A 23081-nucleotide genomic window follows, 5' to 3' on the forward strand; every position below is an offset into this window, starting at 1 on the left:
CTGAATGAGATGGTGAAGGAAGCAAACAAATTAACTTGTTCAAATTCTTTGGTGTAAGGAATTACATTACCTTAGAGAAAGGCAAAATCATTTTCCAATTCATTCTTTTTTTTTTGTACAACTGCCTGCTTGTTACGTAGAAAATCATTTTTGTTCTTCAGTGGGTGCTACAGGCACAAGGACGTGCATGTACAAGTCAAGACCAAATTCTTCCATACTTAAGCTGCAGACATTTGTTGTATCTACATCTTTCCTGAAAGATGAATGATGAACATAAAGGAAAAAGGAAAAATGGAGGGTCATAATAAATACTTCTGTTTAGTTAAACTTAAATCTGCAGCTAATGTGTTATATGCCATAAATTCAGTCAAATGTGATAACCTACTCTTTTGAGTTAAATATTTCTGGCTGAGGAGAATGTGAGGAAGGAACATTGTGGAGGGGACTGACACTAACTGACCTTTCAGTTGCAAGTTTCTAATTCCAGTGCCTGCATTGTAACTGTCATTATAGAATGTTAATGTCAGAAATAAGCAATAACCCACGCCTGGGTGTGGGTAATGCTGGATTTAACCACGGTTGGCGTGGTTTGGTCATGAGGGCGAAGCCCGAGTGGCCAAAGACGACCGTGGGTAAATCCAGCATTACCCACACCCAGAAGTGGGTTATTGCTATTATACAATGACATTATTTAATAAAAAATACTTACTTTTATTAAATAATGGCATTGTATAATGCCTCCTTGCTGCCCTTCCGCAGCTGTCTGGTACTCTGGAGCAGTTCTGATGTACTGTGCATGCTTATGCAGTACATCAGAGCTGTGTGTAGAGGAAACAATGGAGAAAGGAAGATCTCCGTTGCTTTTTAAAAGTGTCTTGCTATGTTAAATGCATTTAACATAGCGAGATAGCTTAAAAAAAAGCTATGGAGATCTTCCTTTCTCCGTTGCTTTTTTTATGCTATCTTGCTATGTTAAATGCGTTTTAACATAGCAAGATAACAGCAACGGAGCTGTTCAGTTCTCCGTTGCTGTTCAACACATACAAAAAAAAAAAAGACTTATACTAGTGGAAAAAGTCCGGGCGAACGGACCTTTTTCCATTAGTATAAGTCTGATTTACAATGGGCACGCTGACCAATCAGTGTGCACGTTTTAGAATATTAATGGGGGGGGTCATTGTATAATCACTAATAACCTATCTTTCTGTTGTATTTCAGGCCATCCTTCACCAAGAGGGCCACATGGATGATGCTTTGTCCCTTGCCTGCTCCCAGCATGAGGAGGCCCAAGCTGCCCGAATGATTTACAGCACCAGTGGCCTCTTCACTCAATTCATCAAGTAAGTTGTTTGATAAGCAGCTAGCAATGAAAAGAAACTGAATTTTTTAAAAATATTTTGTAACAGTAGTAGCCAACAAAAAAATAAACTGACATCATTTGTGATGTGTCATTTTGAACAGGTAAATATGTTAATATTTTAAACATAAAAATGGAATACCAGTCTCAACTGTAATTCTACCTTTCTTGGATCTCTGGCATAGAGGGATAAAGCCCTCAACTGATGCTGAGACCTGGACAACCTCAGAGAGGTTAGCAGTCCCTGAGCTAGAGGAGCCATATAGGGTGGTGGAATTCAGTGGCTTATATTAGTGAGCCAGTATCCTTGGGGGGGGGGGGGTGTCTGAGGTTCTATCTAAGCTGGGGCATGCCCAGGTGGAGGCCACAATGTGACGTCTTTGCTGAAGACAGGCTATCATTTTGTAGCAAAGGAGGGACGTGCAGTCTGCAGTCATAGGTAGTGATTCTTGTGATGCGATCTGCACTTTACCCAGTTAAGTTTCCCATATCCTGCATACGAAAAATTCTCATCCCCAGCCATGTAATTTGATGTCAGTGCCCTTTGGCTCTCATTTCTGTCAAATGAAAAATGGATTTTTAGAGATACTAGACCATAAGTGTTACAACAGGATTTGGCCATATCCTAGCCTTGACAAGGATGTGAGAGGGGAGTTCATCATTCTTAGGGGTAATTGGGTATTAGGCTGCTGTCTCCCTGAAGGTGGAGAGTCCGCCTGCAGGGTTGCCACAGGATTCAGCAAGACCACCTCCCCAGTAAGGAGTGCATAACAGGAATGAATGGGCTAACAGGGCAGTTGATGAATGTCAATAAGAGAGAGGTGGGTACCAAAACAGGTGATTTCTTTATGGAATGAGATGTAGAGAAGCACAGATGGTGTGAATTGTCTGAGTTGCACAATGAATCTGGAAATTAAATGTGAGACTGTACAAGCCCAATAAACAGGAGACCATGAAGATTGACAGTCTGACTACAACTACTTGTTTAATCTGTAAAAAATGTTTGCGTCTCCCCCTTCCCTACCTAATTTAATTAGTGTGACCTTTAGGATTTATAAGAAAATGGGTTGGACAAAGAGAACATTTTAATAATATTTATTGCAATGCTGCAAAAATCTCCTTTCTCATAGATTTTAACTGCAGAGTTTATATTGTTTGCAGAGTATATTATGTACTCTATATATTATATTGTACTTGGTTTAATAAAAATGGGGGACTGTGGGTCTCGAGCCAACGTAGGCCTCAAAAGTGTAGCTTTTAATGCTTTTTAAACTTTTATTTCATTATAAACAAGGAATACCCAAGCATTTGCTCTCATCAAAAATGTTAATATGCAGCACAGCAGTCAAAACAAATCCTCTTGCCAAAATATTTTAAAAATGTGTTCAAAAACAATTGCTAGACTATCTCCTGCAGGAATATCTCCTGTCCTCTACACAGCATGGCTCCATATTTCCCATAGTACTAGCAATGCCCTTCTAACCTATATAGAATCTGTTAATAAATCTGGAAATAATGGCAAACTTGTCTCTTCCTTATTTTTAGATGTGTCTGGAGCCTTCGACACAGTCTCTCTCAGCCCACCCTTCTGTGGTTCAAAATCTACCTGTCCAATACGTATCAGGCAGTAAAATGACGTTCCGTGCTTTTGCCTTCCCTCCCAGTCACCAACGGTGTACCAAAAAGCTCTGTCCTTGGTCCCCTCCTCTTTAACAATTTCACCAACACCCTCTATACGTTCACACAACAGGTCACCCTAATACAGTATGCGGAACTCCAGTCCGCTAATGATTGGCAGTAGATTTTGACGTGCTGGCTTGCCGGGCCTAACACATAACCTTCAACGAAGGAACGCCCATTCACGCATGTCGCCACACAGAAGACGCTCTGACTGAGAATCGAACAGGCAACGTCTAACTGTGAGGCGACAACGCTACCGCAGCACCACCACCGCAGCATCTGACAACATGGTACACCTCCAAAAAATACTCCAAAAGCTTTAACAGCCACTGAAACTTGGCTGAATAACTTATAACTCTTGCAAAAGACCAAGCAGCTACTTTTCCGCCAAATCCCTCTCTCATGAAAAAATTAAAAAAAATAAAGTCCTCTGTCTTGATAATACAGCCACTAAAGTCACTTGTCATAACAAACTATTAGAGGTGATAGTGGATGATAAGCTTACATTCGAACTGCGTATACAAAATTGCATAAGAAAACCTCATCAAAAACTTTCTCACTGACGCAACTAAAATTACACTTGCCACTACTTATCTCCTTCTTACACTTATTTATGGTGCTCCCATCCTCACTAACCTCCAGACTTCACAAAAATTAAAACTTGAACAATGCTATAACAAAGTTGCTTAATGTGCAGCAAATATCCCTTTCAGAACTCGCCACTGTATAGCACTAAAAAGCCTAAATGGGTTAAAACTGCAACATCAACTAACATGCACAACTTCTTACCACCTATAAAATTATCCAGCATCCATCTGCCTGTCCAGCACTAAACACCATTCTACACAACTATTTTCCCAGTCAGTCATTGTGATCCAGTGACCAAAAACTCCTGTCTGTCTTCAAACCTGTCAAATCTGCTGGCATTGTCTGTACTTGTAAAAGGTTGCTAAGGCCTGGAACTCCTTACCTCTGTCTATCAGGTCAATACCTTCCCTCCCATCTTTCAAAAACCACTCTGAAAGACTTCCTAGCTAAAATCTGACTATTTTTTTGCTCAAAACCAGGATAAACTATTCCCCTAAATGTGAACAAATACCTTTCCATTCCTTATACTTCTTACTCTCCCTTCTTCATTTACTTCCTTACTTCTATCAAATTATCTTCCCAGACTTTCTGTCGATATATAAAATAAGCCTGTTTTTCCCTCACTTCATATTGCAATTCCTGTTTGTATTAGACTAAATTAACTTTCATTTCTCTAAAAACTGTCTAAAACTTCTCTAAATATTAAATGATTGTCATATAACTTCTACTGATTCTTAATCAGTGTTTTTATATTATGTCTAATTTGTTATAATTTAAACTGCAGACATTTTTGTTTTATTTTTGAGGATTGTAAAATTATTATTAAGGGTTGGGTGGGTGGCCTAATGGTTAAGGTGTTTGCCTTACAAACACAAGGTGCAGGGTTTGAGTCTCACAAGGGATAATTGCCTAAGCTTAAAATGGCTCGCAAGAGCAGTTAGCTTAGTGCTAATCTATGAACCTATTATTCTTAAAATGTTTTGTAATAATCTGGAGCTTTTTTCCCTGGTCTTCCGCTGAAAATAGGCTTCTACCCATTCGGTAATCAAATGTCAATGAATAAATAAATGACTGCACAAACCTGGATTTGGCCCACATTTTATAGTGTGCTTGCAAGAATCAGAGCTTAAGGAAAATGATGGTGTATGTCATTTAAATCTGACTCATAACTGCTCAGAAGTGTTATCTACTGAGACAAGGCTATGAGCTTCTTATAAGCATCATCATGTGTACTAAGATTTGGTTCCCTCTGCCTCTGTCCGTCTGTCATGTAAGCTTGAGCAACACATTTAACGAGACATCTGACTTGTCTAATATGCAAGGACATGGAAAACATATGGAAATAATAAATAATGACACAGGAAACCTTCAGTCACTAGATCCAGACCAGTTTTGTTTCATCAATGGTAGGCCATGCCTACTGAACCTGGTGGACTTCTTCAAGGCAGTCAGCAAAGCAATGGACAAGGGAAAGCAGTGTGTACTGCCTACTTTGGCCTGGCCAAAGCTTTTGACAAAGTACCTCACTCAGGCATTGTTGATAAACTCACAAAATTAGGTATAAATCACTGTGTCACCCACTGGTTACTGAGGTGGCTTACAGATAGGACCCAAGAAGTTAGGATAGGGGAGTCTACCTTCACAAAGAGGCCTGTCACTAGTGGAGTCCCTCAGAGCTAGAAGCTGGGGCAGTTTCTTATTGATATCTATTTCTCTGAGGTAAGGGTCAAAGTCAAAAACTGATTGTAAACTGGGCACAGCCATAGGGTTCCCCAGTGACATAAATACCCTCCAAGAAGGCCTGACATAGACAATTAACTGATTCCAGAGCTCAGTGCCAAGAAATGCATAATAATATCCTTTGGGAAGATGGCTACCCCTGGTATCTAACACATTGATAATCCACTCCTAAGAGCAGACCCAGTGGTCAGAGATCTGGGAATACATGTAGACAACAACCTGGCCTTTGACCATTATGCATCTATGGTGGTAAGGAAATCATTCTATGTTGCACAACTTCTAAGCAAGGGTATGGTAACTAGGTCCAAGGATATCTTTGTTCCACTGGCCTCAGCCTTCATCAGACCAATCACTGAGTACAAGATCCCATTTGGTATGTACCTGACAAGGCATATGCAACAACTGGAGCAGCTACAGAGGTTCCTCACAAAAGAATGCAAGACATTACCAATATGTCATAAATGGACCACTTCAAAATCTCCTACAGATCTTTGCTTGGTCTACAAAGCATCCTATGATCCCATTCTTATAGACCCTGGTACACTTCTAAAAAACAAATAACATTAGAATTACTTAATCCGGAGACCTAAACCTTGCCTTCGGCATAAATAGGGCATACTGGGTGGGCAGATGTGTGTATCAGAGAGACCCCTTCTTTGAAAGAGGCTTTCCATCCATGTCAAGCAGAGCTCTTCCCTAAATTGATTCAAGTGCAAGTCGGAGCAGTGGATAGGGAAATGGAAATTTATCCTGGTCTGGCACCTATGTTTCTAATAGATAGAGGTAGATGACCATCCATGCCCAAGTCTACAGATATGCCATAAAGAAACTTTATATTATAGCAACCAGACAGATGCATTTAGGAAGCAAGGCTAGGCTTAAAAGGTTCCTCCAGGGTCGTTAGCTTAGTAATCTCCTATGAACCACCTAGGAACGATGCTTCTGAGTCCCCTCCAAAAAGAGTCAGTTTATTCAGTTAACTGAATTTAAAAAATGACTGCATACATGCAGCACTGCAGGCCTTTTCTCATCTTTTTTAGAAATCACTACCACAGGATTATGTGTCTCGAATCAACCAGCACAGTAATTTAAAGTCTGATCATTACTTTATTCCTTGTACCCATAATTCACTTCTGTTTTATTTTACTACATGCTCAGCTTTATATGGACTGATGCTTATTTCCTATGTTCACAGCATTGTATCTGTTTTATAAATCTTTGCTGGCAAGAGAATATCAAAATGCCAGAATACTTATCTATTTGGTTGTTTCTTATGTTACCTGCATTTTGTTTATTTTACAATAACTGACTTTAGTTTGGCTAGTCCACTGCTTAGTTTGTTCAAGAACTGACAGAATTTACTAGATGTGTTTTTGTTTCCCCCCAATGATCTGTATTGAGGTCAGTAACTTACTTTACTGTACTAATTAATATTTCAATCAATATACCACTGAGTCAGTGCTTCATTCAGCCTTTGTTTCATGATTACATCTGTCAGGAGATAAAGTGCATATTGACATGGAAAGTGGAGCTCTCTCTTTAAACAGTTGTAGGAACAGCCTTGTACATATTTGTTGGAAGAGAAAGAAGAGCTTTTCTATTGCTATGAAAGCAAGGAGGTTTCTTTAACAAGTACTTCAGCTGCTTGATTTGGGGGGGGGGGGGCAGAGAAATCCTGACTGCCCCATGAATGGGTAAATCAGGACAAAAAATTCCAATAATGAAAAAGCTACATGAAAAAGCATGGTTATGGAAAAAGATAAAAATAAAGTACACACGTATAAAGCAAGAAGGGGCAGCTAGAAAAAGATACCCACAGACTAAATAAATGTTACCTGAAATAATAAATGCCACTGATGGAAGAACAATGTCTTGACAAGTGTGGTAGTAACAGCAGCACAGTACACTGGGAACTGTGAATGGCATGCAAGAAGACTCGATTACACAGTCTACATGATATACAAGGCAACCAGAAAGTAGAAGAGACACAATGTTTGTTTATTTTTTTTAATTATCCTTTGTTGACCATGTTAGTAGCCTCTTTTCAGGGAAGACCTGAGGCAGTATTAATACTACTTGAGGAAATTTGGCCAGGGCATCAGGAAACTTCCCCTACTCATTATTGTTGTGGGTGGGAACCATTTTGGAGGAGCACTTCCTGTTTCCATTCCAGGTGCAGATGCAACCTGGAGAAACAGGGAGGCAGATGAAAACAGAAGGAGATGATGGAGAAGTGAAAGAAATGAAGGAGAAAGGAAATATCAAGACTGGAGAAAGTGCAGTTGAAAATTTTCACTGAAACCTATTTGATGGAGATGTGTCAACAAATGATGGATACATAATTATAACCTTCCAGCCAGGAGAGTTGTGGGATGATTTATTTAAAGAAATGGTGGTGCGGTGCAGAGTGTTCAAGAAAATGAAGATATTTCCCAGGGGTACATTATGGAGAAAATACAAAAGGAGGATGCAGAGGCAGTCTTGAAGAATAGCAGTGAGATGGAAAAGGGAACATATGCAGAGAAAGAAAAAGAAGCAAAAGTGGAGTAGCATAACAGAAGGCAGAAGAAAATGAAAAACGGAAGTAAATGGTAAGGATTCAAAGTAAAGAAGACAAAGAAACCGACAGGTATGAAGTGTGGAACAATTTAATAGCTCCTTTGGGAGTAAAAGCACCTGAGGTAAGAGCATTTATTCTTACTAACAAAGAGACATTTTGTGACATTATATCTGGGACTGTTTTTTCAGTGGAAGATTTTCTTGAAGAATATGAAAAAAAAAAGACTGTAACCCATGGAATCTTTATGTAATAAAATCATTTAACAGGGAAACAAAAAAAAAGATGATTTGTGTACAATTTTGAACAGAGGTAGAAAGAGAGACTTTGAAAGAACATTTGAAAGCTTTATGTAAAGAAGTACTGGATATTGCAAAAATTTATGACAAAAGGGGTTTATGGACTGCTGGCTGGGATTGTAATATTGTGTTAAAAATGGAAAGAGAAAAAATTATACATATACCAAGGGAGGTAATAGGGGCTGTTGTAAAATGCTGGGGGCAACTCAAAACATTTTTTGTTGTGGAAAAGGACATTTGATAAGCAACTGTGACAAAAGAAAATGTTATTTGTGGGGAAATGGGATATGATGTAAAAAATGTGAATTGAAATGTTATAAATATAACAAAATTGGACATTTATGGATAGATTGCAAAAATGAAAATAACAGTAAGGAAAAGGGAAAAGAAAGAAGAAAATGAACAAACAGAAGACATTTTAAAAGTAGTAGAAACAGAAGAAAAAACAGATGAGAAAAAATAATAAAGAGGCTCTAGAAAGAAGAAGGTTCTGAAATAAGTGATGAAAAATACGTAAAATGGGAGGCAGTAAAAGGAATAAAAGAACTCTGTTGGTAAAATGGTAAAAGACAGAAAAAGAAAATTTAAAGGGGTAAGTACAAAAGACAAAAAAGAAAGGAAATGGTTGAAAAAGAATATATACAGCTAAAAATTGGGTCTGGGTGTAATGGTTAAGGTGTTTGACTCAGACACAAGGTACTGCATTTGATTCTCACCTTTGGGAAGGAAATTGATTAGGGTTAGAATGGCCTATTAAGAAAGCTAGCCTAGTAATTAGCTATGAACTTATGAAATCATGAATCTAAGGAAAAAGACAAATGAAAATTTTAGAGTGTTTCTGTAAACGTGAATAATATTATTTATTTATTGGCATTTGTTTACCATGGAAGTCTACTGGGCCAAAAGTGGAGAAAAGCTTCACCCTGCGGCTCATGCGCAGCATGCAAATATATTTACCAAGCTGATTGTTATACGTTTACTCAATGTAACATTACCATTAAAGTTCCAGGTCGCTTCAGTTGTCATAGTATCAGTGTTTATGTGCATTTCTGTACACAATGCCATAATTTCTACATTGGCAAGATGTGTAGAAAATTGTTAGACCTGATCAAGTAACACATAAGAGCAATAAATCATATGAATTACAAGAATGCTTTTGCCAAACACAGCGCAGTGTGCAACAATGGTTCATTCAAATTTTTTGTACTTCAACAGATTGTACCTTTGGTTGGAGACTTTGATACCTTATTAGAAGTTAAAGAACTCAAATGGCAACTTCTGCTCAATGCAGAAGCAACGCCAGGACTCATTGAAAACTTTAACTTAAATGCGGGCTTAGATGGTACAGATAAAAAACATTACCGAACTTATTGTTTATGCAACAAGTTTTAGCAGTGCCAAAGGTCTAACAATTTGTTAAAGTTTCAGCAATCAGCTTTAGCTAAGTTTCATTTTTTTAAAGCCCTCTAGCAACAGTTTCCATTGGTCAACGTATTAGCTCTTGAGTATTAATCCTGACGGGTTACTGTACCACAGCCACTATTTGAATATGCACCCATACATCCAGTACCTTATGATTCACATCACTCTTCCTGGTTAATTTACATTGGTTAATGTCAGTGAGTCATTTTAAAATGTTTTTGGTGGTTCTAGAATCTCTAAATGTTTATTATTTATTACCTGTGTCTCTCTTAATTTATCATGTTCTGATGAAGTTCTATTAAATAAAGAATTAAAGTGCTTTTGCAGGTCCCGTTTCCTTTCTCAAAGGGTCTTAGAAGTTTTCTTAGTTTATTTACACTTAGTTCTTCTGCATTTTGGTTTACTGTTTAAAATATAGAACATACATATAATGTAATTACTGTATATATTGTGTTCTGTAATACGCATTTTACATGTTATATATATATAGATGATTATACTAATGTGGTCACGTACATGTTATACATTATATAGAGATACATATGTATGTTGTTATATTTATTTTTATTTTATTTTACATTTGTTTACCAGGGTAGTCTGACTGAACACAAGTCCATTTACAGCGGAGGCCCGGTGAGAAAAGCTTCACAATTAGATTAACATCATCATGGTAATACAAACAATCATATAACAGTGATAATTAAGGTAAGTACAGACATAAAAAGTCTCATACAATCTAGTCTAAACAAACAATACATCAGCAGTAAGTGAGTAAATTTACAAAGATAGAGAGTCTTATACATCAAAGATTAACACTGATTAGTGAGATAGGATAACAGAATAAAAAAAATAAAAAATGATTAGAGATGACATATTATGCAATTTCAGGTTGATAGTAAGATACCTAACTGTAGCATATATACAGTAGAGATAGCAGGAAGGAAGGTGTAAAGTGTGCTGAGATTGTGAGAGTCATGTGATGCAAGGACATAGCCATGTATTCATAAGATGTGATTTGAGAGCATTTTTGAAATGTGTGTTAGTAGGGGCAGAGGTCAGATAAGGGGGGAGGTTATTCCAGGATCTAGCTATGGCATGGGGGAAAAAAGAGCTTTCCCTGAGTTGTTGTTAGCTTTAGAGATGCAGAGGAGGGATTTCTCAGTAGATCAGAGAGGACAATTAGTTCTGTATGGAGAGAGTAAATGGCTTTAGTGCTGGGTTTTTTCAGGATGTCTAACAATATTAAAGGGAATGACTAGCTGGTGGTAATTGAGTAGGTGGGGAAGTTCTAACCATCGTAGTTCCCTTAGAGATTGACAGTGATGGGTTCTGAAAGTGCAGTTGTTAGCAAAATTGGCAGTTTTATTGTAACATGATTCAAGTCTGGTGAGATCAAGTTTTCTGACTTTGGTAAGAATTGGTGTGACATACATTAGAGTGGATAGTAGATGGGTTTGGGCTAGAGTGATCCATGCCTGTTCTGAGAGGAATTGTTTATGCCTATGCAGGGTTCCCATTTCTTTGTGGACCTTTTTTATGGCTTGTGAGATAAGGACATCGAAGAATCGGTTATAGTCAATTTCTACACCGAGGAGTTTGATATGGTCAGAGGGAGATATGATGGTGCCATTTTTGGAAAAGATTGAAAAGGGTAGGGGGGTAGGTATAGATTTGTTGGGGGTGAAAAGTAGCAATTTTGTCTTATTGGGGTTTAGGATTAGTTGGATATCAGTAATCCAACTTTCTACAGAACTGAAAGATTCTTGTATGAGTTGTTGTAGAGTGGAAAGTGATGGAGCAGAGCAGATAAGAGCTGAATTGTTAGCATACTGTATAAGGGAGGCAGGCTGGGTGGAGGTGTGTAGATTGTTGGTAAATATGGATAAGAGTAGTGGGCCTAAAATCGAGCCTTGTGGTACGCCTATCATAGTTGGGAGTAAAGGACATTGTATGCCTTGCCATTGACCTGATTGCTGCCTATGTGACAGATAGCTTTTAAACCAGGCAATAGTGCAAGGGGTAAAGGATAGGGTGGCCAGAGAGTCTAGAAGTTTGGAGTGTGAGAACATATCAAATGCTTTTGAGAGATCTAAAAATATTGCACAAACAAAATTATTGTTATTTCTGTGAAGGTTGAGAATACATTTCTAGTTTGTTGTTGATTATTGTACTTATTATGCAAGCATATATATGCATATAAACTTTGTTGATGTGTCAGTTAGGGAATCATTTCATTAGCTGTCTTCAGCTTCAAACCATGTCTCCTCTTGTATGCAGTGATAAATTCCCCCATCATACACACATGTACATAGCACATGCACACAAATACACTTGAACTACTGTGCCTCGTCAGTGCTACAGTAATCAAATATTTGGATCCAGAATTAATAAGTTAATAAGGTATGGCAGCTCCTTAGTGAGAGAGTTATGAATATGTGTTGAGTAAAAAGTAAGCTGTAACACTGACTGGCCGTGTAACACAGAGGGTGGAAGCCCTGACTTGACCCATCCAGATTATAGACATAGGTGTTGTACCAGACAAGCAGACATAGGAAATGGCAGTGAGCTGCTGATGCTGGTTCACAAGTCCTGGTGGGGGGGGGGTGGCTAAGAGGCTGGGGGCATTGGAGGTAGCTCTGGCTTGGCACTTGTGCGATACAAGTGGCAAGCCAGAAAGAAGCTCGAGTTTGCTGTGCATGCACTGCATGCTAATGCACTGTTTATAGAGGTCATAGCAAGTATGGTGCCACTGACCAGCAGCATTAGCTGTACACAAGCAAGCTGCTTCTGCTGGGACAGGGTTCCAGTGGATTAGGAGTGGAGTCCACAGGATCCTGAAGACTGACCTGCTCCTGTCTACCTGACTCCTGCCTCTCCCTCTAGGAGAATGAATTAAATGATTAGGCCCTCTGTTCCGGAAAAATAATCCATAAGGATCTTGCCTAGACTGGATGTGCTTGGATCTCTCTTCCAGAAGAAGAGGAGTGAGTTACCTGATCCGACAGTGCTACAAGGGTTAGTAGGGGTGGGAGAGTAAGCTATAACAACAGTTTATTCTCATTCTATAATTCTTTTCGCATAGTGAAATCAGCCCTACCTGCCTAACCGTGCACTTACACATTTGTTTGTAAATATTTGTACTTGCTTTACAGCCAGTGAAAGGTCATATCTAAGAGGATCACAGGACAAAATGGAAAGTCGTGACTGTAGAGCAAAATATAGACTAAGAAATTTAGCAAATTTTGCAGACAGCAGCTTGTGACAGTAAGCCAAATTAAGTATTTATTCCCGCATTACAATATTTTAATTATGTTAAAACAATATGAGAAAAGTGTCGGAGAATGACATGACATTACCCATTGTAGTAATCAGTAGCACAACTGTAAGAAAAACTTATCTTTAAAGAGGTTTGGACTCACCATTAATGAATTCCCAAGAATAAAGGAACAAGCACCTTTTATTCCATATTATTATCTGCCATTGGCTCCACTTCAGTGAACATGCAAAGGTGCTAGTAGGACAGATTTTAGAGATCGACATCTAAAGCTTAACTAAAGTAATATAGATTAAAAAAATTAATACGATGCTGAGCAACAGAAAATAGTAAATGTTAATCTCTGGACAAGGGAGTGCTCTAACTATGATGAAAAAAGAGAAATGTATGGAACTTAGTTGTCCTTAACAATTGTCTCCTTTATGCTTTTAAATGACTGACCCAAGTTTCATTATACCTTGTACTGGATAAATACTTGTTAGCAGGGCTAGCATCCTACTTGATATGTTTGACTGTGAGTTCTCTAGACTGCAAAAACCTATCACTAAATCTACAGTTTGATCCATTATTTCTTCTAAAGTGCCTCTGACTGAGCCAGTTTTTAATTTGCATCGACAGAACTCTAAACAACTTTGATATGCAGTGCAAGGTTTGTCTAAAGGACAGAGAGGCAGGAGAACTAACAATTGCAGTCAACATTGCGCAATATGACAGCATTATGGCAACTATGGCATAATGCTGATAGATGTACCAGTCAGAAAATGTTGCATGACCGTGAGAGGATGCTAAGTGCTCACAAGAGTAAAAGTGAGAGTATAGAGCAGTACAGCCATTCAGATTCAGAGAGCTGTTGTAATGTTGGGTACTTTTATGTAAGGGTGCTGCTTAGGAGTTGCACAGGTATTCATAGGATGCACAGCTGGGTCATGATGCTGTCCCATGTGACAGTACTGCTCCATTGTATGTGTGCTTAACATCAAGTCTAGGGGATGGCAGCAGATGTTTAAGCCTGTTCAGTCAAGTCAGGAGCGAACAGTGGAGGGCAGCTGACGCTCTAATGACTGATGATGCATACTTGGGTTTAATGTTAGTACTTCACTATACATTTTTCATGCATGGGTTATTCTTAGCTTGTATTTTCTGCAATATTTATATCCACTCTTGTCAAACAATGGGGATTTTAAATGACTGAAAATGTACTGGACATGAACCAGTACAACCACTGTGAAAGCTTGCCGCTTCGTTGGTTAATAATGTTAGCAGTGTATTTGTTTTAACAATGAATGACATCTTGAATGTTACTCATTGTTGTCCATCATCACAGGTATCCCTCAGAACATACACAAGCCTGTTATACCGGTATCAATTACTAGACAATGGGAAGTTAAAACATGTTGATCGTATTATTAATAGGTTTGAGTTAAGCAAATATATGTGGTTAGGAATTCAAAATTATAGACAATTAATTGAACATAAGAGTAATCTAATGCAACCAGTAGTTAGAAATTCTTTGCCCACATTCATTGATTCACTCATAATTCTAATGCACCAGAATACAATTGGAAAGGGGCTTCTATTTATAATATATTAGATACTTAAGAAATCAAAAGCATGTGGGTACTAGCTGCTAGTACAAGGGTCTAGGGAACTACTAAAGGGGCGGTGAATACCGCATAACATGGCTGGGCTAATATATGCCTTCGGGCAGATAGCCCAGTACCAACCTATGAACCTATGTCAATGAGAAAGCTATTGGGATTATTTTAGAATTGTTAATAATAACTATGCAAGTAAAGATGACAAAATAATAATACTCCAATCTTCAAACCAAACTACTTCATCACTAATGTGGAGGATATTCTTTTGGAAAAGCTTCTACAGAACCTTTATCACACCACATAAATTTGAAATGATATTTAATAAATACATAGGATACTGGAGATGTAAACTAAATGTTAAAGCTGACTGGCAGCATGTGTTTTACGATTGTATAAACCTTAAAACACATTGGGATAATATGAATTATGTCTTGCCGTCTGTTTTTAATAATAAATTTATGTGGACCAAATATCTTATTTTTTTTATACACCTATTCCCACCTGTGTCATAAAAATAAAATGCCCTCTTTTATGGAGTATCTTAACATTAGCAAGCAAAGTCATCATCAAGAGCTGGAAGAATCAGACATCTAATATGAAGGAATTTGTACACTTGGAAACTGAAGTATGTCATCTTGAACTTATGATCAACACAAGAACATCTAGAATCACCTCTTCATATAGCTGAAATTCAAAGAACTGCTGTGACTTTAATAATTAACTAACAACTACTCATCACATTTCTTTTTCTGTTTAAAAAAGGTTTGTTTTATAGTAGACCCCATTGTAAGTAGTTATTTTAGTTGTTTACTTTTGTTATTTTAGGTATGTATATTTTTTATATTTCTATTATTATATAATGTTTTGTTAAAAATTTCAGTGAAACAATTGAGAGAAAAAAACACAGAGAATTGTTACACAGCTTTCCATGAATACAGGTACCCATGTGATACCCTCCTGATATAATGACATTCTGGCATGCTCTAACACAGGAGTGGAATACAATACCAATACATTTCATGACATACTGGTGTCAGGATTAAAACTTTACCCTTAGCACATACGTTCATAGGTGTGTACTAGGCTAATGGCCCTGGAGCCTTTACAAGCCTAGCCCATAGTATTATCTGGCATTGTGCCACCTGACCTTAGTCCCAGTGCCTCTGTCGAGTAGAGCCATTGGCGTGATCCCCAGGGTGAATTTTCTATTTCCCATCCACTCTTCAAGATTTCTGTTGAAGATGGCCAGTGTGGTGCTCTGTTTGACATGTATGGGAAGTCTATTCCATAGAATGGGCAGTCTCTGGGTTATGAACCTGTCCCACCAGCATGTTCTGTTGAATGTGGTAATGAGGTTGAGGACTCTGGAGCGTGTGGTGTGGAGGGATTGGAGCGTGTGGTGTGGAGGGATTGGGATTTCTTTAGATGTAGCATTTCTAACAGAGCTGGGTCAGACATGGCTTTGTAAGTCAAGCAGAGATTGCCTCTAAGTAGGCGATATGAAACAGAGAATAGTTGAGTTTTTTGAGTCTGTCCATATAGGACAAATGTTTAAGGCCTAGAATCCTCTTTGTGGGGTACTTTTGCGGCCTCTCCAGTTGTTGCAGGTGTTTAGTGAGGTTCATGCCAAATGGGGCAGTGTACTCGATGATTGGCCTAATGAGGGAAGAGTAAAGGGAGACAATGACCTCTTTCTTCCTGGATGCAAAACCCTTAGTAATGAAATGTGCCGCATAGAAGAACTTTCTGACCACAGTGGCAGTGTGGTGGTCAAAAGAGAAGTTGCTGTCAACCTGTGTTCCCAGATCTCTTATAACGCCTTCTGTGTTCAGTGAACTACCATCAGTGTGGTAACTCATGGGAACCGGGTTTTTCCAAAAGGGGGTAATGACACATTTTTTGGCATTGAGCTTAAGGCCATGGTTATGACACCAGTCGTTGGTCTCAGTGAGACCTTTCTGTAGGATGTCAACATCACTTGGGGAGTTAATAATGGCTTCCAACTTGCAATCGTCTGTGAAATTTGTCAGCCAGAGTAACTTTGTGTTGGCCTGGACTTCTGAGAAGTAGGACCCAGGACCGATCCCTGTGGGACTCCACTCGTGACTGGTCAGAAGTCTGACTTGGAGTCCGCTACTTTCACACTGTGTGGTCTATCTGTGAGCCAGTTTGCAACCCACCTAGTGATATAGGGGTTGATGCCTAGCTTAGTGAGTTCTTCTGTGATTCCTGAGTGGGGGATGGTATCAAAGCCCTTGGCCAGATGAAGGTAGGCTTTGTGACCCACCTAGCCTTCATCCACAGCTCTGGTGACTGACTCAAAGAAGTTGACCACGTTGAGCAGGCATGATCTGCCCTTCACAAAACCAAACTGTGTGGGATCCAGAGTTTGGAGATTCCCTATATCCTTGTTTAATAGGTCCATGATAATGTTTTCCATAGCTTTGCATATCAGACTTGTCAAGCTAATGGGGCGATAGTTCCCAGGGTCTGTAGTCACTCCTTCTTTGTGGAGAGGGATGACTATAGCAGTGTGCCATTTGGGGGACTAAGCCTGAGGTGAGGCTGTGATTGAACAGGCCACACAGGTGATGTGACAGTTCACTCTGTAGTTCATGTAGAACACAGCCAGGGATATTGTTAGGTCCCATAGAAGCTATATTCTTGGCCTTGGACAGTGCTGTTTTAACCTGTGCGACAGTAATACTGGGTACCTGGCAAACTACTGGTATTGTGATTGGTCCTTTGGGGCGGGTAAAGTTGGCACTGAATCTGTCAGCCAGTATATTGGCAATATCTGTTGGCTCAGTATAGGAGGTACCATTGTGTAGTAGCTCAGAGCAAATCCCTAATATTCTCCAGGGTGCTTAGGAATGTCGAGTGTGGGTTTTGGGACATGGTTGGGGACCTATACCAGGCTACGACCTGAATTGTTTGTCTTACCCAATGTTAGCTGCACCTATTTTTAATCTTTTCCATACAGCATAACTACCAAAGGATGGTCATGCAAATGAAATCAAGAGAATGACTGACTCACAGCAACATGAACTGTGCAGTGGAAAAAAATCCCGAGTATGCAACATCAATCATTAGAGTTTCAGCTGGACTCTGCTCTGTTAGCTCCCAGCTTGACTAAAAGACTTAAAAATCACTAATCCTGTACATTTATAAATGGACACAACAATGAATATGATAATCACGAACACAATAATATCTTTTTAGGAAAACAATTAGGATGTTTCACTAAAACTGCTTAATTGATAAGTCTACTTGAAATGTTCCTCTTGAAATAACATCTATTTCAGTTAGTTAGCCACTGGAAACAATTTTTGTTTTGTTTTATTGGGAACTCAAATGACCCAGGATTTTTTCAGAAGTCATCTCTTGAGTCAGACCCGCTTTTGAGAGATGCCACTATTTATTTCCTTTTATAGAACACATGACATGGTGTAATGCTCTATTTACCACATTTCAAGTGAATTTACCTCCATTCACTATTTACAGTAATTAAGAGACTTTTGCTGTAAGATCATATAAAGGCAAAGGATGTGGTGAAGTAAACATATAATCCCAGCTACATCATCTCCCAACTAAATAATAATTTGTATGTCAGAAAATATATATACCTCCTTCCTGGTCTACTTCTGCAAGTGTGTGTGTGTGTGTGTGTGTGTGTGTGTGTGTGTGTGTGTGTGTGTGTGTGTGCGCGCGCGCGTATGTGTAGTTGTGTGCATAGCTGTGTGTGTATGGGTGCAGAGTGTATAACATTTCATCGAATGGCTATTCAGTGAATAGCCATTCATCAAAAACGTATTTAGTGAAGCTGTTCTTCATTGAACGGCAATGGTTAAATAGGGCAACAAGCAGTTGGGCAACCAAGCGATCGTAAAAGAAAAAAAAAAAAAAAAAAAAAAAAAAAATTAAAACCTGCCGGGGGGCTCCTCCCCCCACACCCTCCAACACTGAGATCGCACTACATAGAGGAAAAGGGCAAATTCCAGACAGTGGCCTACCACTGCTTTGCCCTAGTTAAAATTCACCATTTGATAAAGAGTGGATTTGCTAAATAGGTTTTCGAAGAATAGCTATTTGCTGAATAGCCATTCGACGAAATCTCATAGACCTGGGGGGTCTGGCTGCGTGCGCATGTGGGGTTATGCAAGGGGAACATGTCCTGTACATTTTGCCCCTGTCTTGAGACATGTTTTGATAAGCTTAAAATCCTAGTTGCTAAGGTCACTAATTAATTCATGAATAAAGCTGAAGAAGTTGCCTTCATGGCCTGAAATTCTGGAAATGACTTTCATAATAGACTATCCATTTTCTAGGTTTATAGTGTATCTAGTAACAGTTTTTCTTCATGTGTAATAAAAAAATAAAATCTGGTATTGTACATACAGTAGGAAAAAGAAAACACTGTCCCTACTATTAGTTATTTCATTCTAAAAGAATATCAGTACATTTGGAAGTGTTTTATTTTAAAACTTATTCTAGTTACTGACTGCAAACTGATGGAACTGAAAATGGTATGTATGACAAAATTCATATGGCTGTTGTGTGGGTTTTTCTCTTATGGATGCAGTAAAATATGGGAAGAGGTTTGGAAGACAATAACTATGTTTTACCACCTGTATTAACTTAACATTAACTTAACAATGTTGTCAGAATGATTTGTGCTGCACATTATTGTACAGGTCTTCATTATACACACCTCGTCTAACAACAGTACCTTCCTGGTAGGTTGTATACACAATCTCAAGAGAAATCCTGCAGTCTAAATGAAAATGCATGGTATGGACTAAAGCTCTTCATCCTGGCAGGTGTGTGCTGCTTTGTTGTGGACTGTGCCACTAGGGAGTAAGTGGAATGCAAACAGCTAGAGGAGCAGCATTATCTCTGTAGTCCAGTATAACTTGGTGCCCAAGCACTGTGGCATATGGGGGGGGGGGTTAAAAGCAAGAAACACTAGTATAGTGAACTTGCAATAAATGTAGAGTAAAAATCAATGGAACAGTAGGCTGTAGTAGTCCGTGAAATGCCTGTAGTGTTCCACCACAGTCTCTATTCTATCTAAGTTATGATGTTAGCACTTGTTCTTTATGGCACAACTGCATTTTCTAGAAAGACAAAGCTTACTCTTTTCTATGGATGCCAGAGGGAAGATAAGAGCTTTATTAAGGGTCCTCTCATCTGCCGCACAGCATAGAATTACAGCAGAATATCTCTAAACATGACTGGAGCTTGTACACATCATTCATGTAGTCCTATCGCAGTATGTAACAGCATTGCTGCAGGGGTCAAGTCTCAAACATATATTTATATAAATGAGTGTGCACAGGTGGGTTTATATGACTTCAAGTTTTTGGAAACTCAGAATTCATATGGTTGAGATCACGTGATCGAGTTTCTGATAACTCAAAATAAAAGAAAACAAATCCACCATTGACTGGGTGAACTATTCTTTCAGTAATGCACTCACTCAACAATTCCTTGACTTCATCAGTTCTAACGCAGTAGACCAACTCATCTCATCCCCCACAAGGGGAGATAACATACTGGACTTGGTTCTCACCAACATGAGCGACCGCTGCACCACTCCCAAAGCATGTTTTTCTCTGGTGAGATCAGATCATTGGACTGTCTTATTCGAAGTTTCTATCCCAACACCCCAACTGTAATCAAGCTAAAAAAACATCTCAAAAGCTACAGCCTCCTAAGGGAGGGTCTCTGTAGCTTCACATCACTGCTTCCCTCAGAGGATGCAGACAACTATGCTGGAGTATGCCAATGCAGTATACAAGTACCTATACAACTGCATGGACTCAGCCATACCCAATAGAACTAAAACCTGCTCCTCAAGGAAACACATACCTGTTTGGTGGACATCCTCTATCAACAGGCTTTACAACAAAAGAAGAAATTGTTGTCCAAGGGTAAAAAGGAACATATTCCAGTTTGGAAAAACTCACTCCTTAGTCAGCAAATTAGATCACTAGTGAAAGCCTCCAAAGCCAATTATGAATCGAAATTAGCCTCTGAAACAAAGGTAAACCACAAAGCCTTCAGTTATATCAGGAACCTTCACGGCAAAGCCCAGGTTTCTTCCGAATTAATACTTAACAGCATCACTTACACCGATCTTGTTGACTTAGCCAACCTACTAGCAGATAGGTTCAGTGCAAACATCACCCCCTGCCCCCCCCCCAAAAGGCCATTTCAGCATTACCGATACTTGTCCCGCACCTCACATCTCCATAGATCAAGTGCTAAAGCCCCTATCCAAGGCAAAGAACACAGCTTTCATGAGACCTGATAGTATCCCAGGCTGTATTCTGCACCATCTCCAGCAAGAACTGGCTTCGCCATTGAGCACCCTATTCAACCACAGCCTAAGTACAGGCTTCATTCCAGCAGCATGAAGAACTGCCATTGTCATCCCCTTGCTTGTGGTACCACTACTGATCCTGGAATCTATCACCCCATTAGCTTTACAAGTCTGATCTGTAAAGCCATTGAGCGTATTATTATGGATCTCATAATCAAGGACATAGGCAATCTCCAAGCACTTGACCCTACCCAGTTCTGATTCGTCAAGGGCAGATCTTGCCTGTTGAACCTGGTTGACTTCTTTGAGACTGTCACCAAGATCTTGGATGAGGGAAAATCAATGCATATAACTTACCTTGACTTGGCCAAGACCTTTGACACAATCCCCAACTCTGGCATCATCAAAAAGCTAATGCAACTTGGCATAAATCCCTGTCTCACAAGGTGGGTGGCCAGCTGGCTCACCGACAGGACCCTCAAAGTCAAAATAGGTGCCTCCACCTCTGATAGCAGACCTGTCACTAGTGGAGTTCTCCATGGATCTGTCCTGGGACCCCTACTGTTTCACATCTACTTCTCAGAGTTCCAGGCAAAGACAAAAGGCCTGTGGCTGACCAAGTTTGCAGACGACTGTAAGTTGGGTGCCGTCATTGACTCTCCAAATAATGTTAACATACTGCAAGAGGGTCTCACAGTAACTAATGACTGGTGCCAAAGTCATGACCTCAAGCTAAATGCAAAAAAATGTATTATCATACCATTTGGCAAAAACATGGCCCCTACAGATTACCACATCAACGGCAGCCCTCTAAGCACACAACTTGTGGTGAGAGACCACTTAACCTCACATTCAACCATCATGTAGTAGCAGTGGTCAGAAAAGCCTTTTACTGGGTTCATTCATTTATTTATTTGTTTGTTCATTCATTCATTCATTCATTCATTCATTCATCTCATAAGTAAAGGGATTGCATCCAGAAAAAGGAGGTTATTACCTCTGTATACTCCTCCCTCATTAGACCAATAATTGAGTATAATGCCCCATTTGCTATGTACCTCTCCAAATATCTGCACCAACTGGAAAGACCACTGAAATACCTCACAAAGAGAATCCATGGCCTCCAACACCTGTCATATGCGGACAGGCTCAAGTCACTGTCACTCTTTTCGGTATCATACAGATTGCTCAGGGGTGATCTGTGTCTCGCCTACAAGGCAATCGTGGACCCTGCCCTACTAGAGATGCTCCATATCCATCTTTCTTAACTCATGCATTAGCTGCTTGAGGGGCCTGAACCTAATATGTGACATCAATAAAACTTGCTGGAGAGAGAGGTTGGTCTCCCAGAGGCTGCCTGTCTCTGGAATAGACTTCCCTTACATGTCAAACAGAGCACTTTGGTGACCCTCTGCACACGCAGCCTTGATGAGTGGATGGAAAACCACAAATTTGTCCCAGGCATTCCACCTGTGTCCTTCATTAACAGGGGTGACGGGGGCTGACTGAGGTTTCTTTTTGGGGATAAACTCTTGGCTAGGCTTGTAAGGGCCACAAGGCCATTAGCCTAGTAACTTCCTATGATCTACATTTTTTCATGGGGGCAAGCCCCCTGCACCTCCTATATGGGGTGCTGCACCCCCACACCCCTACAAATTTTACCAATTCTGAGATCACACTGCAGTGTAGAAAACTGTAAATTCCCCACTGCCCATTGTACCATGATCTACATAACTGCTTCAAAGAGGTTCCCACTGCAATGTGATGTCAGAGTTGGTATATATAATTTGGAGGTGGTGTGGGGTGCAGAGGGAACCAACGCCTCCAAATAAACTCTAAAAGAATAAAAAGGAAACCTGGAGAGATGATCAAGCACTGTTTAATACTCACTGAAGTAAACAACTTATCGCTTTCATCCACACTCTTGTGTTTTTTTTTTTTTATTGTTCTAATATTATTTTTATCCCTTTTTTCCTTCTTTCTTATTCAGCTTTTTTCTCTTTAGGCAGTTTTTAAGAATAAAAGAAAAATACAACAAATATAGTAATAAGTAATGGAATAAGGTGGAACAGTAAAACTTGTGCAACAGTAAAGGCTACCCCAAAGTTGTAAACACTTTGTAATGATCCAGTCAGACGCAATTCAAGCTAGACAAAAAAATGTCATTTTTAGCACACCTGAACTTCTATATACCAACTCCAGGGTCTCACATCCTGAAGAAGGGTGCATCACTACCAACAC

The 23081-nt window shown here is 39.4% G+C and overlaps 1 protein-coding gene across 1 annotated transcript in view; it reads left to right on the forward strand.

The window, feature by feature from the left end:
• Positions 1-23081, forward strand: part of LOC122794026 (ryanodine receptor 1-like) — a 2146276-nt gene that overhangs the window by 409743 nt on the left and 1713452 nt on the right. The window contains 1 exon segment of the mRNA XM_044062140.1: positions 1219-1340. Coding sequence (XP_043918075.1) covers positions 1219-1340 — 122 coding nt within the window.

The sequence above is a fragment of the Protopterus annectens genome, chromosome 1.part0, assembly GCF_019279795.1.
Source record: "Protopterus annectens isolate FY-2018-M chromosome 1.part0, PAN1.0, whole genome shotgun sequence".
Lineage (NCBI taxonomy): Eukaryota > Metazoa > Chordata > Ceratodontiformes > Protopteridae > Protopterus > Protopterus annectens.